At 40.4% G+C, this 18,125-nt stretch overlaps 1 protein-coding gene across 5 annotated transcripts in view; it reads left to right on the top strand.

Annotated features, from left to right (window-relative positions):
• The window catches only part of PRKG1 (protein kinase cGMP-dependent 1), a 1,424,783-nt gene that overhangs the window by 1,384,357 nt on the left and 22,301 nt on the right, over positions 1–18,125 (top strand). For all 5 annotated transcript variants that reach the window (XM_033943780.1, XM_033943783.1, XM_033943781.1 and 2 more), the window contains 3 exons: positions 5,668–5,757; positions 16,492–16,633; positions 17,441–17,604. In XM_033943780.1, the coding sequence (XP_033799671.1) occupies positions 5,668–5,757; positions 16,492–16,633; positions 17,441–17,604 (396 nt within the window). The remainder of the gene's footprint in view (positions 1–5,667; positions 5,758–16,491; positions 16,634–17,440; positions 17,605–18,125) is intronic.

Raw genomic sequence — 18,125 nt, 5'->3', positions numbered from 1 at the left:
CTACCAAGTGGCTACGTCCAGCATTAATCCTCAGTAACAACAACTTCTGCTGTGGTGTAGTAAAAGGGCTTCATATTTCCATATTTGATAGGCCAGAAATTCAAAAGCAAATATCCAGAAAATGTCAGTTTATATTTGAATATTTGCACTGCTCTGGGCTATCCAAGGGTTTTTAGCAGCTCTGTCTGGAGAGTGCTGCTGAAAAACATTTTAAATTGCTTTGGAGTGCTATGGGGGTGGAGAAATTAGTTTTCCTGAGAACAGTGCTATTCAACCTGTTCTCTGATAACTTTCAAATGGTTTTCTTGGGGTCTTAAAAGTTATCTGGATTGCTATCCAAACAACAGACTTAGTGTCGCCCAAGTTCATGTCACGTGACCTCTAGCCATTCTTCATGTATATTCAGTGCCCGCCACTATCTGGATATGAGTGCTGAATATTGGATCCTAATTTAAGCCCTGCAGCCAGCTTTTATAGACCACGTTGACTGCAGTGTTTCTGTTTACATATTGACTGAGTTATATATTATGGCCCAGATTCTGTTAACGGTGCCTATATCAACAGGCACCTCCAGATATAGCGCTAGTCAAGTGTCAATCATGCGTAGGCACCGTCTAATGTAGGCCAGGATTTTGCCTATGTTAGATGAGAATTGCTTCTACACACAGTGCCTAAGGTCATTTCCAGTGTAAGCCACACCTACTTTGACCTTACAGTGCCTCTTAAGACTCAAACATGGTGTCCTTTGTTGGAGGTGCCTACAGGCGCCTATTTTTTTTATTGTGACTTTTTAATTGGTTTTAAACAGTACGGTCAATTATCATGTCAATTAACACCAATTAAAATGATTAAGTTAGGCAGTGGTAGGGCACCTATTGCCCCCTAACTTACGACACCATAGTTTAGTTCTCATAACTCAAAGTTTAGGGGTCCTTTTACTAAGGCGCTAACTGATTTACCCCCTCTTTTACAAAGGTATGCTATCACGCACTAAATATTATCGTGCGCTAAATGTTAACGCATGCATGTTATCCTATGGACGCATTAGCGGATAGTGCACACATTGATTCAGCGTGTGCTAAATCCGTGCTAAAATGCTTAGCGTGCCTTTGTAAAAGAGGGCCTTAGTATGCACTAAATGCTACGGTACCATTATATTCTAAGGGCGCCTTAGCATTTAGCGCACGCTAAATCGGTTAGCGCACTTACTGTTAATTGCGTCGAGCTTCCTCTGGCTAAAGACCCGGTATATAAAGTTAAGTTTTAGTTTAGTTTTACAAAGGTGCGCTAGGGCCTTAACACGCGCAATAGAGTGCGTTAAATTCCCGAGCGCGCTAGCCACTACTGCCTCCTTTTTAGGAGGCGGTAGATTTCGGCTACCGCGTGGTAATTTTGTGCGTGCGCTAAAAACCCTAGCACACCTTCGTAAAAGGAACCCTTAGTCTAACCAGTATTCACTGTGTGTTATTGAAATAAAATAACAAAGTGGTGGCGGTTAGCAAAACGCTCCTTCGTAAACATACATCAATTTGGGCCTTAGTTAATGTTAATGTATAAAGTGGGTTAATGGCCACGATTTGTATGCATATAATTGTTGCCGTCAATTCCCCAGTGGAATATTAATGTGTGTGCAAATGACTCAATAAAAAATAAAATATTTTAAGTAACTCATTAGATATTAGCCTTGGATTAATTATTCAGTGCTCCTATGTAAATGATACATTCTAATGACTGCTTCTAAACTGTAGTAAAAATGCAGCCTCTAGTAGCCTATGTTGACTTTTTGGACCCAACCCTATCTCTCCACCCATATCCTTCTCTCTTCCAAACATTCCCAAAAATTAGAAGAATTAAGCAATCTGTTAACATGGTTCTAGCTTTTAAGAGTCCCCATGTACATTCCAACCCTCCCCCACACTAAATTTAATTTTAATTTAATCTGAGCATATATTTATTTATGTATGTATGTTTTTCATTTTATATCCTGTCCTCCCCAAAAAGATTCAAACGGGTTATAGGTTAACATAAATAATATACGGTTAACAGGTTACAATTTGCCATAGTTACAGTACAATTATTATTTTTTTGGGGGGGTACAAGTTTTTATCCTAACTTGACACATACTGGGGATCGAATACAAATATACATAATATGCAATTTACAGGTTAAATGTGCCATAGTTACAGTGCAAGATTTTTCAATATAAGTTTTAATCTGCTTAACCATAAACTTAAGTAGAGTATGAAGTTATATATCATACAAATAAAGATGAATCTACAAGCATCCAGCAATTTACAAAACACTGTGGGGACATTTATTAAGCTGCATGAATAAGTGGCCAGTGCTATCACTAATGCAAGGCTTTTCAACACACTTAGGCCACTTTTATTGTATCTGTAAAATGGCCTCATTTCCCATTTCCACAATTAATGGCCATGTGCTAAATTAAAATAACCAAAAACCTCATTTGCAAGGGACTCTTTATAAGATATATAACAAACACTAGTGTTCTAAACAGTGTTGAATTATAATGTGAAAGAGAATTTCAGTAGTGGGAACTTACCCCAAGGTAAAGTATCCTGGTGGTACCAAGCATCTGGCACTATAAGCAGAGTTTATATGGGTCAAAGTTATTTATATATACAGTCAAACCTCGGTTTGCGAGTAACTCAGTTTGTGAGTGTTTTGCAAGACGAGCAAAACACTCTCACAAACCTTAACTCGCAAAATGAGCACTGTCCCGATAAACGAGCACCCCCCTGCTCGAACCGGCATGGCACCCCCGTGCTGGAAGCGGAATCCGCCCGCCTACCCACCCAAACAAGCTCCTTACCCCATCTGCTGCGTGCCGGTGCCAGTTAAGGAAAGATCCCGCCTCTTGCCTGGGCTGGGCCTTGAGCATCGGCGCAGATGGGGTAAGAAGCTTGTTTGGGTGGGCGGATGCCGCTTCCAGCACGGGGGTGCGATGCTGTTCTCAGGGGGGTGCGTTTGCAGGCAAAGGGTGCGATGCCAGTTCGAATGTGTGTGTGTGGGGGGGGTGATGGAGCAGCGCTGTGGCCTGGGGGGGGGATGATAGAGCAGCGCCGGTAGCCTTGGGGGGGAAAAGGAGGTGGAACGAATCAAGCAAGTTTCCTTTACTTCCTATGGAGAAACTCACTTTGATATATGAGCAATTTGGTGTATGAGCATGCTTCTGGAACAAATTATGCTCATAAGCCAAGGTTCCACTGTATGTATATATATATATATATATATATATATATATATATATATATATATATATATATATATACACACTAGTGTTTAAGCCCATTACATTAACTGGTGCTAGAATAGATGTGTAAACTTTTAGCACAATGGGGCGCTGAGGCCTTTCTTTCTTTGCTTCCTGCTCCCCCTGTCCAGCAGAAGCCTTTCTCCCTTCCTTTTGCCTCCCCCGTCCAGCAGCACCCCTTCCCTGCTCCCCCTGTCCAGCAGTAGCCGTTCTCCCTTCCTTTTACCTCCCCACTGTCCAGCAGCACCCCTTCACTGCTCCCCCTGTCCAGCAGTAGCCCTTATCCCTTCCTTTTACCTCACCCTGTTCAGTAGTACCCCTTCTTCCTTTCCTGCTCCCCCTGTTCAGCATCCTGGGCAGCCTCAAGACTTTTGCTAGGCCAGTCCGCCTCGCATTATCGAAGTGGGCCGGCCTAGCAAAGGCCCCGCAGCTGCTTGATGAAACAGCGGCTGCTGCCTCTGCTGGTCCAGGAGTGAGAAGAAGAGGTGTCCCGGCAGCAAAGGCAGAAGGCAGGAAGTCAGCCGGCATCGGCGATCGGGGCAGAAGGTAGGAAATCAGCTGAGGCGGATACGGATGATTGGTAGTAGGCAAATTATTGTACTGCGCATTAAAGTGTGCATGCGCGCTAAGGGTTTTATTATGATAGATAGATCTCCTAAGATTTGTATAAAATCAAATTTAAATTATAAAAAAAAATATTGCAAGATTCTATCCAATCTGCCCAACAAGGTGACCAGAGTTGAATCTGGCAATTCCTTTCTGGCTTTTAATGTTTGCAGCTGAGGAGTAAACCAATGAGTCTTTATCTTTATGCAAATTTGGTACTTTCAAATGAGCTATCTTATTGATACCCCTACCAGGTACTCTCCCAGAAACAAAATTCTCTGCTATTCCCTTTTCATCCCCTAATCTTTGAACCATAACTTTCCTAAAATTATTCTGAATTTGTTTTACTTCTTGATTCTCTCTGGCTTTTCTTTTTTTTTTTTTTTTACTTTTCTCTCCTTTTGCATCACATTTAACCTAAAATCTAATGATGATAAGACTAAATTACAGGTGAATATAACCATATTTCTCTTAATGCTGTATCCACGGCATCTACTGGCCCTGCTAATAAATCTATTTGATGTCCATCCCTATGTGTCTTACTCTCATTTAATAAAAGCAGTTTTACTGTATAAAAAAAATCCAAAAATGCTAGTCTCTGAGAAAGACCTGTCTTCCAAATGTAGATTTAAATCTCCCAACAGCACAATATATGAAAAATACATTATGACTTACATTATCATAGTCTGTAGATCTTCCATACTTATGAGTCCTTCTGTTTCTGAGCCACCCATCCAAGACCAAGCATTACCTGGTCTTTAAAATCTTCATTAGCAAGAGGGATTTGGTTTGTCTCCTGCAGAATATGAGGCCAAAATCAAAATAGCATTACAGATGCACTGACCTGGATGTGCTTAAGAGGTGCTTGGAGTGTAGTGGTAGCCTGTTGTTTTTTAATATGAGGAGGAAGGCGAGATTTCCTATGTTAACTAGCCCTGCCACTCTGGGGAACCTGAACCGCCAAATATGCCCATACAATGTTGCTACATTCTCTATTTCATTTGTCTGATACATTGAAAGTTAAATACTGATATACCCTTAGGGTCTGATTGTAAAAATGGTATCCCAATTGTAGGCGACGGTAGGCATCCTATCGCCATCTAAAGGACCAATTGGAATGCACAATTTAAAAAAAAAATCAATGGGGCGAAGGACGCCTACAATATACAATACAGGTGTTGCTCACGCACATACAGAGGCATCTAGGCACATCTAGGAACACTTAAAGCTGGTGTAAGCGTGGTTTATGTTGGAAGTGGCCTTAGCCATCCATAGTTGTGCCCAGGTGCTTCTCATAGGCGTGAGTCAGATGCCTTAAATGTAGGTCTGTAAAAATGCTGGTCTATATTTAAGGCGTATGAAGAAGAAAATAGATGTGATTCTGGACATGGTGCTTACCAGTGATTGACACACGGTAGATGCCCATTTTGCAGGCGCCTACCATGGCAGACACCGTTTCCATAATCAGGAACTTAGTATTTAAAACAGGCAAACAATGCATATCAGCATGCCAGTTTTTAATACTGATGATAGATCCAAAATATTCATAAGGAAAATTTTAGCCTTTGTACATTGCATTAAATTGTCAAAGAGAAACAACACATGCTTCGCTTCTTGGAGTATTAGAAGTATAAAGTACATGAGTTCACGCTCTGTACATCTGCACCTCGATGAATCAATGTCCAGAAAATATTGTTGTGGCATCACACGCATGACTAATATTACTATATTACAGGTTACTGTTAACACCATATTTAATATGTTTGCTTCTGCTCTTTGGAATCCAGGTTATATAGGACATTCAAGGACAGCAAATATTTGTACATGCTGATGGAGGCCTGCCTAGGAGGAGAGCTTTGGACTATTCTCAGGGACAGGTATGACATTTCAGTAGCATAACCTAAAGTAACACAAAGGAAAGGCATGCAAAATGAGCTTTAAAAATAGTGCTAATCAAATATAGTAATGCGAATTTAGAACTTTCTCATGGTTGACCTTGGCAATGTATTTGCAGGGAAAGTTTGAGTTTGGTTAAATAATGGTGTAATAGGGCTGAACTGTATTGAGGATTTAATGATATACTTTTTCCAAAGGGGTTGGGGGGGTTGGCTAATGGTTAGTGCAGTGAGCTTCAATCCTGGCAAACTGGGTTCAGTTCCCAAGCAGCTCCCTGTGACATTGGACAAGTCACTTAACCCTCCATTGTACCAGGCAAAAAAATTAGATTGTGAGCCCACTAAGGGCAGGTACCTGCATATAATGTGTACAGCACTGCATACCTCTAGTAGCACTATATAAATGAGTAGTAGTAGTAGTAAATCCAAGCTGTAGTAAATCCAAGCTGTAGTAAATCCAAGTAGTAGTAAATCCAAGTAGTAGTAAATCCAGCCTAAGGGTAGCATTGTATCTATGTGATTTCATGTGTTGTTATTAACAATAGGCTATTCATTAACTAAGGGGCCCTTTTCCTAAAGGGTGTTAAGCACTTAACCCGCAATTAGCACATGAGAACAGGCAATGCAGAAACATTAAAACTGTGCAGTGTTTTGCCTCTTTGTGTGCACTACACACTGCATTTCCTGTTTTTTTAACATATATTTCAAAGGAGGGGGTTGTCATGGACATTCCTATTTTAACTAATTAACTTAATTGTTCAACAAGCCTAATTGACACTGACGATTGACACTTATTGACACTAATTGACATTAATTAGACGTTACATGGAGAACTTAGGGCTAGATTCTCAAAACCACGTTAAAAACCGATGGGCCGCTGTCGCAGCCGTTATTGTAGCGATTTCAAAAAGGTGAGTCATTCTCCAAAAAACACACATGCAGATGAGGTTGGCAGAGAGTAGCAAATGTTCACTAAATTAGCATGTGCCAATCACACACAAAAAAAGACAAAACAAATCTAAGACAGGCAGGAGGGATGCTCACTCCCTCCCACCGCTGAAGTTAAACAACACCCCCATGACACCCTCCCGGAAGCAGGAGAGATGCCCACTCCCTCTCGCTGCTAAACAAAGCCCCCATAACACCCCCTGGCAGTGAGAGAGATGCCCACTCCCTCTTGCTGCCAACCAACACCACCCATGATAACCTCCGGCAGTGAGAGAGATGCCCACTGCCTCGCAATGCTCCCCCACCCCCGACATTCTCCAGCAGTGGGAGAGATGCCTATTCCCTTCCGCCACCAAGCAACCCCCCCCCCCCGACAGCAGGAGCGATGCCTACTCCCTCCCACCACTGGCAGCAGGAGAGATGCCCACTCCCTTCCGCCACCACACAACCCCTTTGACACCCCCCATGCCTCCAACAACCCCGCCCCTCTGCCTATTTCCTCTGGCCAGTAGGCCCACCTCTTCAAAATGGCAGGTCTTCATCTCCCTGGTGCATCCTGGGATGTGCTGGGGAGGACCCTAAGGCTCTAACTGGCCCATGTTGTTTAAGGCCCCTCCCATGAGCGTCAGAGCAGTGTCAGAGCATATAGTGCTCTGGGCCGAGGTAGAAACCTCTACCTCAATTTAGTCAAATGGGAGGTTTTAAGCGCGATTTAATAAGAACATAAGAATTGCCATACTGGGACAGACCAAAGGTCCATCAAGCCCAGCATCCTGTTTCCAACAGTGGCCAACCCAAGTCCTAGGTACCTAGCTAGATCCCAAGTAGTAAAACAGATTTTATGCTGCTTATCCTAAGAATAAGTAGTGGATTTCCCCAAGCCATCTCAATAATGGCTTGTGGACTTCTCTTTTAGGAAAGTATCCAAACCTTTTTTTAAACCTTGCTAAGCTGATTTCACCACATTCTCTGGCAACAAATTCCAGAGCTTAATTACTCATTGTGTGAAGAAATATTTTCTCCAGTTTGTTTTAAATCTACTAATTAGTAGCTTATAGAATAGCATTTTTGGGTGCCAACTTTTTATGGGCATTATGTAGAACTCATTGCATTAGCTCATGAATAAATGCTACTAAATCAGGCCCACTGGAGAGCAAAATGAGTAATCTCAGATACTAGGATCCATTAGTGGGTGAACTAGGACTTGAAACTTGCTTTCCTGGTTTTCAGCCTGTAGCACTAAACACTAGGCTACTCTTATACGTTATTTGCTAACCTTGTTTTTAAATATATATTTCTGTTGGATTGACCTTATGACATGAAGGTTTACTAAAACTTAGAACACTCTATTTGACATTAGACTGCACTGATTTCCAAGTAGCCTGTCATGTCATGCAGAAATTTAGAATTGAGGAATAAAACTAGTAAAAGGGCATTCATTTTCATTTGTTTTAGGTACAAATAGGGCTAGATTTACTAAACTATGCTATTCAGTTATGTGTATTAATACCGGTAACATGTTTTTCATAAATAATACTTGATGGCATCATTTGATACATTTATTTCCTAATGAAATAACCATAATATCAGGGACCAGCTTCAATGAAATAATTCACACACTAAACCAAAATATAGCTGGCTTACAAACAGTGGAGTGACAAAACATTACTGATTTAAGGGGGGGGGCAATCATTTATCACAATTATAAACGTAGCCTCAAAGTCTCAACGAGCACCGATCCGACTCAAGGATGCAAAAGCGGTGCTCTTATAGAGTACAGCAGCTTTAGCAGTGTCCAGGTTAGACCGGTCTAATTCCTGTTCTGACGCAGTGGGCTGGTACCCTGCGAAACACGGCTTCCTTTGTCGAGTTTCTTGGATGGTACACTGCTCAGTGTGTCCTGGAGGGGAATTTTGTTGAAGCGATTTTGGACTTTGTTTCTCTGGAGTGTTGCTGCAGTGGAAGGAATTGTGCTCTGCTGTCTTATAGACCTAACTCAAAGATCTCTGCCGGGAGAGTTACAGCTAACAGATAAGTGACTCTTTTTTCAGCAGTGTGTTTGATTTATTTTGGACTATTTGAGACCAGAAAAAATTGTTTTCATAAATTACTGTTGATCTTATTGGTTTGACAGTTTTGTTTTTTTCTGAGCAAGAGAATTATCTTTTCTTTTTTTTGAGGTTTTTGTGTTTTGTTCAGTTTTTTTGGCCAATAATGGAGCTGCTGTACTCTTATAGAGCAGTGGTTCCCAACCCTGTCCTGGAGGACCACCAGGCCAGTCGGGTTTTCAGAATAGCCCTAATGAATATGCATGAGAGAGATCAGCATATAATGGAGGTGCCAGGCATGCAAATCTGCTCCATGCATATTCATTAGGACTATCCTGAAAACCCGACTGGCTTGGTGGTTCTCCAGGACAGGGTTGGGAACCACTGCTCTATAAGAGCAACCTTGAGTTGGATCAGTACTCATTGAGTCTTTGAGGCTACATTTATAGAAACATGAGGGCAGATAAAAGCCAAATGGCCCATCTAGTCTGCCCATCCGCAGTAACCATTATCTCTTTCTCTCTCCGAGAGATTCCACGTGCCCATCCCAGGCCCTTTTGAATTCAGACACAGTCTTTGTCTCCACCACCTCTTCTGGGAGACTGTTCCATGCATCTACCACCCTTTCTGTAAACAAATATTTCCTTAGATTACTCCAGAGCCTATCACCTTTTAACTTCATCCTATACCCTCTCATTGCAGAGTTTCCTTTCAAATTAAAGAGACTCGACTCATGTGCATTTACATTACGTAGGTATTTAAACGTCTCTATCATATCTCCCCTCGCCTGCCTTTCCTCCAAAGTATACAGATTGAAATCTTTAAGTCTGTCCCCATACGCCTTATAATGAAGACCACATACCATTTTAGTAGCCTTCCTCTGGACCAACTCCATCCTTTTTATATCTTTTTGAAGGTGCGGCCTCCAGAATTGTACACAATATTCTAAATGAGGTCTTACCAAAGTCTTATACAGGGGCATCAATCCCTTCTTTTTCCTACTAGCCATACCTCTCCCTATGCAACCCAGCATCCTTCTAGCTTTCGCTGTCACCTTTTCAACCTGTTTGGCCACCTTAAGATCATCATATACAATCACACCCAAGTCCCGCTCTTCTTTTGTGATAAATGATTGCCTCCCTAATCAGTAATATTTTATTACTCCAGTGTTTATAAGACAGCTGTATTTTGTTTTACTCTGTGAATTATAGAGTATCATGTGATACATTACATTAGTAAATGTTACCCTTTGATCAGTGGTCTCAAACTCAAACCCTTTGCAGGGCCACATTTTGGATTTGTAGGTACTTGGAGGGCCTCAGAAAAAAATAGTTAATGTCTTATTAAAGAAATTACAATTTCGTATGAGGTAAAACTCTTTATAATTTATAAATCTTGTAATTTATAGCTAAAGAGACATATGATCAAGAAACTGTTTTATTTTACTTTTTGATTATGATAAACATACCAAGGGCCTCAAAATAGTACCTGGTAGGCCGCATGTGGCCCATGGGCCGTGAGTTTGAGACCACTGCTTTAGATCATAAACCCAGGAAATACCTATGACACCCCAGTCGTAACTTGGCTTGAAGATGAGCTTGGAAAGGTGAATAGTTAAATCTAACTTTTAAAATGTAACCCAGAGGGAGAAAAGCTGAATTTTTATCATTTGTTTAGTATGCTGCAAGCAGCTATCAATTTGGAAATTCTTTTTTTCTTGAAATTATCTTTAAAATAATTTTAGAAACAGAACTCATCTATACAGTCTTCTGATCCATTTAACACTTCACTTATGTTCTGTTCCCTGATTGGTTCAGTGTTATGTATTTGTTTCTAGTCTTTCTCTTGATTCACAGTTGGTCCAATAAGACCCAAACCCTATTAGTAATGCTGGGTTTTTGGTCAGCATCCCCTTTAAGGCAGTGTTTCCCAACTTCTTCAAGCCAAGTTTCCCCTAGGTTGAAAAATGTTTTAACTGAGTACCCCCAAGCTCAGAGCAGCAGAGATTTTGAAATGGACATTTTATTGTTAAACAGTAACTAACTAGGCAATGTATATAACAAATATAGGTCACTGCAACTGACATACAGATCAAGGCATACGCAGCATAATCTGTTATAATTCAGTCTCATATAAACTGGCCCCTTGAAAGGTGGTGTATCATTCTTACAAACTGAGTAAAAATGAAAAATTACACTTAGGGCCTATTTATAAGAACAGGAAAAAGGAAGATCTCCACAAAAGTTGCCATTAGTGGCCAATCCAGTTTCATCTTTTGTCTAGGAAAATGAAACATGAAATCTGATTGGTCACTATGAGCATCCCACCTGCTCTCAGCCACTCTGCACATCTCTCTCTCAGAGAGCTTATTAATTCTCACTACCAGATTTTAACTGTGCTGTCTATAGCTTTTACTGGACAGTTTGCAGCTTCACTGAACAGTGTTTCATAGATTTCCTCCAGATTTTGTACTGAAAAACAGGAACTCCTCTGAATAACCAAGCACTGTTAAACTCACTCTGAGTTATATTGGCAATTGTATGAGGCTCCTGTTCAGTTAACCCTTACTTCTGTAATCTTAGTGTTATAAGCCAGAATCTGTAGTTCTTGAACAACTTTCTTTAATAACATGAAGTAAAGAATAAACCCTTACAATTGATGATTTCAAGGCAGTTCAACTTTCACAGAATCTTCTCACTCTACCAGCCCATCCTATTCAAGAGGAAGCTGAGAGAGTGTCCACACACCTTGTGGAAAATGGCAATGTGCTCCAGACTTATAGAACCTAAGCTGTGTTAGATTAGCAGAAAAAACCTGGTGGGAGAGCAATGTTAGACCCAGGTTCTCATATAGCCATGCGGTCTGACAAATATGGTAACTGTTCTCACTCACACTGAAGAAGAAAGGCTTAAGTTCTGAAGGTGCAGCCAGGCTCTCTGGGAAAAGCAAAGCTTTCTGGGGATTTAAGTCCACAGAGCACACTTTACCTATGCATCTTAACATAAACACTTATACTTGTTCTTATACAAGGAACTGAGTAAATGTCCACATAAAGTGGGGGAAGAACACTATCTCTTATAGAACTTCAACACATTTCAGTTACTGCAAAAAAAAAAAAAAAAAGCTGCATGTCTTTTGTGGGTGAAAACCTAAAGGTAAAAAGTAACATATATAACCCATATTTTATCAAGTTGTACTAGAGGTTTTTAGTGCAGGCTGGTGAGCTATGTGCTCCAACGCTTATAGGAATTCTGTGAGCGTCAGAGCATTTACCACACTGGTCCACACTAAAAACCTCTAACACAGCTTGAGAAAAGCCAACCATAATGTTGTAAATGGGTACCTGGTGAGTTAAGGCAATTTCCAGGCTAAGACAGGCCAAATGAATTCAGTTACAATACTTATTATACAATATTCCATTTAAGAAACAAAATGAATTAGTAATGTAGGGCTTGCTTAAGAAACTATTTTATATTTTTCTCCTCTTTCCAAAACTATCTATTGACAACAATTCAACAGCAAAGCAACAACAGGAATAATTCAAAATGTGTATAAGTATGATATTTAATTATCTTTGTCATCAGAAACATTTTTGGTTCTGCAGTCATTTGTCTAAATACCAGTATGTATTCCTCCTTGCTAGAGATTCAACTCCTTAAAAGTTTTATACTTTTCTTAGTTGGTGTTTCCAATGGAAAACATTCCCGTTATTTGGTATTATTGAAACACTTTGGTGTGAAAATGTAATTATAAGCTCCCAAAGCTTTACCCACTGTAACAGCACGGTGATTCGCTCATTTGTTTGAATAGCATACATACTGGTACTCAGAGCTCCAATAGTTGTTTCCTCATACCGTCATGTATCTTCACCTCCATTGCTGACAGTGTTTTATCCACGTGTTGTCTCATATAAGATATCCATTCACAAATACAGTGCTTGAGTTTTTGCTCACATGTCCCAGGTTGTGTTTTTGATTACCGTTAAATGAACATTTTTTAAAATTCAAAATGACATGTAGTGAAACTAAAGTATATTATAGATTGATGTATAGTTTGGAAGGGGGATGCTTTACCATGAGTTCTTCCAGCTTTTAGATTCCTCATTTCTTTTAAAAACGGTGAATAATTTTGTTGTAAGGCAAATAATAAAAGGTAGGAATATGCATGGCCAAAACTATTTTGGTTTGTTTTTAGAGTTTTTCAGTTTTTCCCACATTTTTAGCTGGTTTTATTTCCAGTTTGTTTCATCTGTTTGTTTAATGCGTGCTGTGTATATTCATTAGAAATTTCTAATCGATCGTACACGTTTTTAGTCATACTATTGAGGTTACATGCTAATGAATGCACATCCTAAATAAAAGAATATTATTTTCTGAACATCAAAGAGGTAGGGAGAATTTATTCATTTTTATTGATTTATATCCGATTTGCTATACCATCTCTGTCAGAGCAGGACAAGGCAATGCACAAACAAAAAAAATAAAATGAAGAAGAACTATAGTGCAAGTCGTAAAATCCAGATGCCAGAATTCTGGACCTCATGAGAATCCAGACCTTTTAAAATTTCATTCTGGACTGCCCAAGACTCTTGGGGAAAGAGAGCGAGAGACAGTGATGCTGAAGCTTTTACAGTAAATGTTACAAACCAGGAAAAAAAATGAACATTGAAAAATAAATTTTGCAGCTATTTTCAAAAATTACTGCCAGAGTACTTACCACCACTTATTTTATAGGCAATATGGTGCTCACCAATTAGTGTTTAATGGGTTAGCACAAGTAGACGCACTCTCTGCCCAATGTCCCCTCAAGTAAAAAATAAAAAAAATATATTTAGGCTCAGGTTCTCTATAGGGTGCCAATATCGGCAGCCGCCTATAAAGCGGCCGCCGATCGCATGTCAATCACATGACGGCACCTTATAAAGAATCATGCCTCTGTGAAAGATAGGCACCAGAAATGTAAGCCATGGTTTTCCAGGCCTACATTTCTGGCACCAATCTTTGTCGTGAATCGCTCCTACATAGGCACTTTAGGCATTTAGCAAGGCGTGATTAGGTGCTTTAACAATGCCATTTTTTGCCATTTTAAATGGCATTTGTTGATTAGCAGGTATCGGTGGGGTGCCTACCAGCACTTAAAATTAGGCGCCATTTCTAAAATTACCTCTGTAGTGCATGGTTAGCCTGTGAACATAGCAAAACTAATGTGGAACTTTTTAATGAGAAATGAAAGAAAAGAAGAAAAAAATAGCAGAACAAATCCTCCTCAGATCAAACCCAAGGGCAAAAAGTGGAGTAGACGGAGAACCAAGAAACTACCAAAGGTGGTCACCGACAGATTTTTATTACTTCAACAATGTAATGATTCAACAGTAATGCATTTTTTTTTATTTATTAGGATTTATTTACCACCTTTTTGAAGGAATTCCCACAATAGACAATGACAACAATAAAAATGTTCAAATAACAATATAAAGTATGGCATAATATACTACATTCCAATATCAGCACAATACGTGATAAAACATTTTAATGGATAATAAAAGGATACAGGAAAAGAAGAAGCCCATAGATCATAAAGAAAGTAACAGAAATTAGAAAATAAAGGGACTAATGTGAATGAAATTTGCACATGAAGTCAGAATGGTGCTTGAAAGTTATCTCAGCTAGGGTAGGAGTGAATAAACATGTCCTGTTACAAGGTATAGTATGTGCTGCCGATGCCACTCCTGTATGTGAGTAGCAAGTTAGTTATTTCTTCCTGGCCTGTTTGAATAGCCAAGCTTTCACCTGCTTCCTGAAGTAGAGATAATCTTGTATTAATTAAAGCATTTCAGGGAGTACATTCTAAAGTGTAGGGGCTACTTCAGAGAAGGTTCACTGGCGGGTATCACATTGATAGCTCATTATATTTCTTGAAGTAATAAAATTGTCTGGGACCACCATTGGTAGTTTGTTGGTTCTCCATCTAGTCCGCTGTTGTTTGCCTACTCTTTAGTGTATCCCAGGTTAGGCCATTTTTGCTGTGTGAGTCATGCTTTAGCACTTAATGCAGCTCAGTAAAAGGGCCCTGTCAAAGTTCTTTAACCAAGAGGATACACACAGCACATTCCCCTCCTCATCCCTTTCTAAAGACTGACAAAGTTAGTTGTGTTTAGCTAAGGTATGACTATCTTTCAGGCTGTAGTTCCCATATTTTTCATTAAGTCAGGTTTAAGGATAACTGCAGTGAATATGAATGTCTGCATACATTGGATGTAATGCATGAAAATCTTACTAATGTAGGGATTCTCAACCGAGTCCTCGGAACATACCAAGGCCCAGATTCTGTATAGGATGCCTGGTCTCAGAAGCCACCTAAGCAGCTTTTGAGAATTGCAAACAGGCATCCTATACAGAATCATGCCTAAGCCCACCTATAAAAGAACCTGATTCTCTAACCAATGTCCATGTTACAGACACCGGTTAAAGAATCATGTTACCACTGAGCTTATTGCAGCAAGGGATCTCCCTGCCACGATAAGTTTAGTGGCAACCCGTCTCCACCCCCGCGAAGGATGCCCAATCCCTCCTGCAAGAACCCCACCACCACCTCCATGTAGATCGCGTAGCAGGAAAGATGCCCAATCTTTCCTGCTGGAACCCCCCTTCTTAACGATCATGGCAGGAGAGATGCTCAGTCCCTCCTGCCCTGTACCCCCCTAACGATTGAGGCAAGAGGGATGCCCAATCCATCCTGCCGGTACTCCCTCCCTCCCTCCCCCCCCCCCCACGGTAGATCGCCAGCAGGAGGGACTGGGCATCCCTCCTGCTGTGATCATTCAGGGGGGACGGGCAACCATGGCTATGACTGCTAAACTTATTGTGGCAGGGAGATCTCTTGCCGTGATAAACTCAGCGGCCGCATCTACTTACAGTGTAGGCCAGCATTTTGCTGGCCTACATTGTACGCGTCTCCCGTTGGCCTAGAGAGATGTGTACGGCTGCCTAGATCCACCTAAGGCTACTTCCAGGCCAAATCAAGACCACGTCTAGCCTTAGGCGAGCTTAGGTGGACTTGTGCACCCTAGGCTCCTGGAGGCGCTCCAATATAGGTGGCCTGGCTCGGGAGGTTTTTTTAAAAAACATGCATCCAGATTGGCTGGTTAGACAGCAGTAGGACGCCTACCGCCGCCTACAATCAGGGCGCCATTTATAGAATTTGCCCCCAAATGTCTACAATGAATATGCATGAGCTAAGTTTGCACTTGTTGCCTCCATTATATGCAAATATATCTCATACATATTCATTTTGGTTATCCTGAAAACCTGTCTGGCTTGGTGTGTTCTGAGGTCTGGGTTGAGAACCCCTGATCTAATATAACCTGGGATTTTCCAGAATGGCTTCAGGAATTATTGTTCTAAGGATATCAGTTAAAAAACAAAAAACACAGTATAAGACATGCATGTAAAAAGAGGATATGGAAAGAGCATTTTTTTTTTTTTAAATCACCTGTCTGTGTTTTGCCATCAACAAGCTTCATAAACCAATACTTCAGAAATAGAGCACCATCCTGTAAGTGTTTCACAGTACCCTTAGACAGTGAAACACTGCTGCCCTAAGGGCATTCAACATGTCAAGTGTTGAATGTAATTTTAAAGAATTTTGTAATAAATCGCAGTGATATGTGTTTCAAGTCCTTTAGACTCCTAAGGTTCGTTGCTACTTTTCTTTACTATAGAGGCTCTTTTGAAGATTCTACGACCAGATTTTACACAGCATGTGTAGTAGAAGCTTTCGCTTATCTGCATTCCAAAGGAATTATTTATAGAGACCTCAAGCCAGAAAATCTCATTCTGGATCATCGAGGTTATGCTAAGCTGGTAAGTATTCCTGATTCTTTGAAAAGAAATACTTGGTCCAAAATTTAGCCAGCATAGTGACCATAGTAAGTTAAGCATTGACACTGGTGGTCAACTTTAGTATGAACGGTATATTCAATACTTCTACTCATTCAAGCAACGACACTGAATATAGGAATACTGTAGCCCCTGTGCCAGCATCTCCAATTAGGTGTTCTAAGTCTACATGGTGAGAATCTGTTCTATATGACAGGCTTGTCAAACTTTTTTTTAAAAATCAGGGGCCACATTAATTATTTTTTACGATTCAGAAGATAAGATACATATGCGTGTACACACATATTTACTCTCTCTGTCTCCCATCAATGACATACCAAGGATTGGGCAGGGAAACAGTCCACTCCAGGTGCAGGGAACTTGAGAGTGCTGGAACACTTTTCGGATGTCTGTATTTTATGATTATGAGCCCCATAGGCTTTAACATCAATTATAGGGTTGATGTAAGCTTAAATTAAGGTGTGCTTTCAGCCATTTGCATTAGTATTTAAAATGAGCCTGCCTACTTTTCTTTATAAAATAGGCTTAAATAGGCATTTTAAACAATGCTTTTAGCAGTGCCATGTTATAAAATGGCCCTCCTTGTGCCACCATTTCTTTTTAATTGTGAGAATAGTGACAAAGCTTTCTGTAATTCAAAACTGAAATGGTTAACAGTAATCATGCGAGGATGACTTTGTATTTCTGGTAGGTCACACTTAGAGCAAACCTAGTGTTCCACTCCAATAGTCTGTAGTTAATTTCTTTCATGTAGGTTTGCTTCTTTCACAGGTTGATTTTGGCTTTGCAAAGAAAATAGGATTTGGAAAGAAAACATGGACTTTTTGTGGGACTCCAGAATATGTAGCCCCAGAGATCATCCTGAACAAAGGGCATGATATTTCAGCAGACTATTGGTCACTGGGAATCTTAATGTATGAACTTCTGACTGGCAGGTAAAGGCATTTTACTAGAATTCTGTTAAAAATAGAGAGCCATTAGATACAATTGGATGCCTCTGTTTAGATGCCCTAAGAACACATGATGGGAGTCTCTGTTGTAACGGCATCCAGCACCCTGATTCTGTTACAGAAAACAAGTGTAACCCGGTATTGGCATGCCAAATACGAGTATTTATGCACCTGCAGTTATACTAACTATAGAAATGGTATAACTGTGGACACATAAATGTAGCAAGTACTGTGCCACATGTCCCACCCATGCTTTGCCCCCTTGTCTTTATGCACTATCCCCCAAATTCTGTATATGGTGCCTTAAGTTGTGTGTGCAAATCGGTGCAATTTGTAGCATACAAATTGTTTTACAAGCCTAATTGGCGCTGATAATTAACACACATTAATTGATGCTAATTGGCATTAAATACGCACATAATTTGGTAGGCGCACACTATAAAGTGGTATGCATCATTTCCAGTGCATGAATATGAAAAGGGAGCATAGCCAGGGGAGGAGCATGG

Source organism: Geotrypetes seraphini, chromosome 4, assembly GCF_902459505.1.
Source record: "Geotrypetes seraphini chromosome 4, aGeoSer1.1, whole genome shotgun sequence".
NCBI classification, from domain to species: Eukaryota; Metazoa; Chordata; class Amphibia; order Gymnophiona; family Dermophiidae; genus Geotrypetes; species Geotrypetes seraphini.
This window is presented reverse-complemented; position numbering and strand designations above follow the sequence as displayed.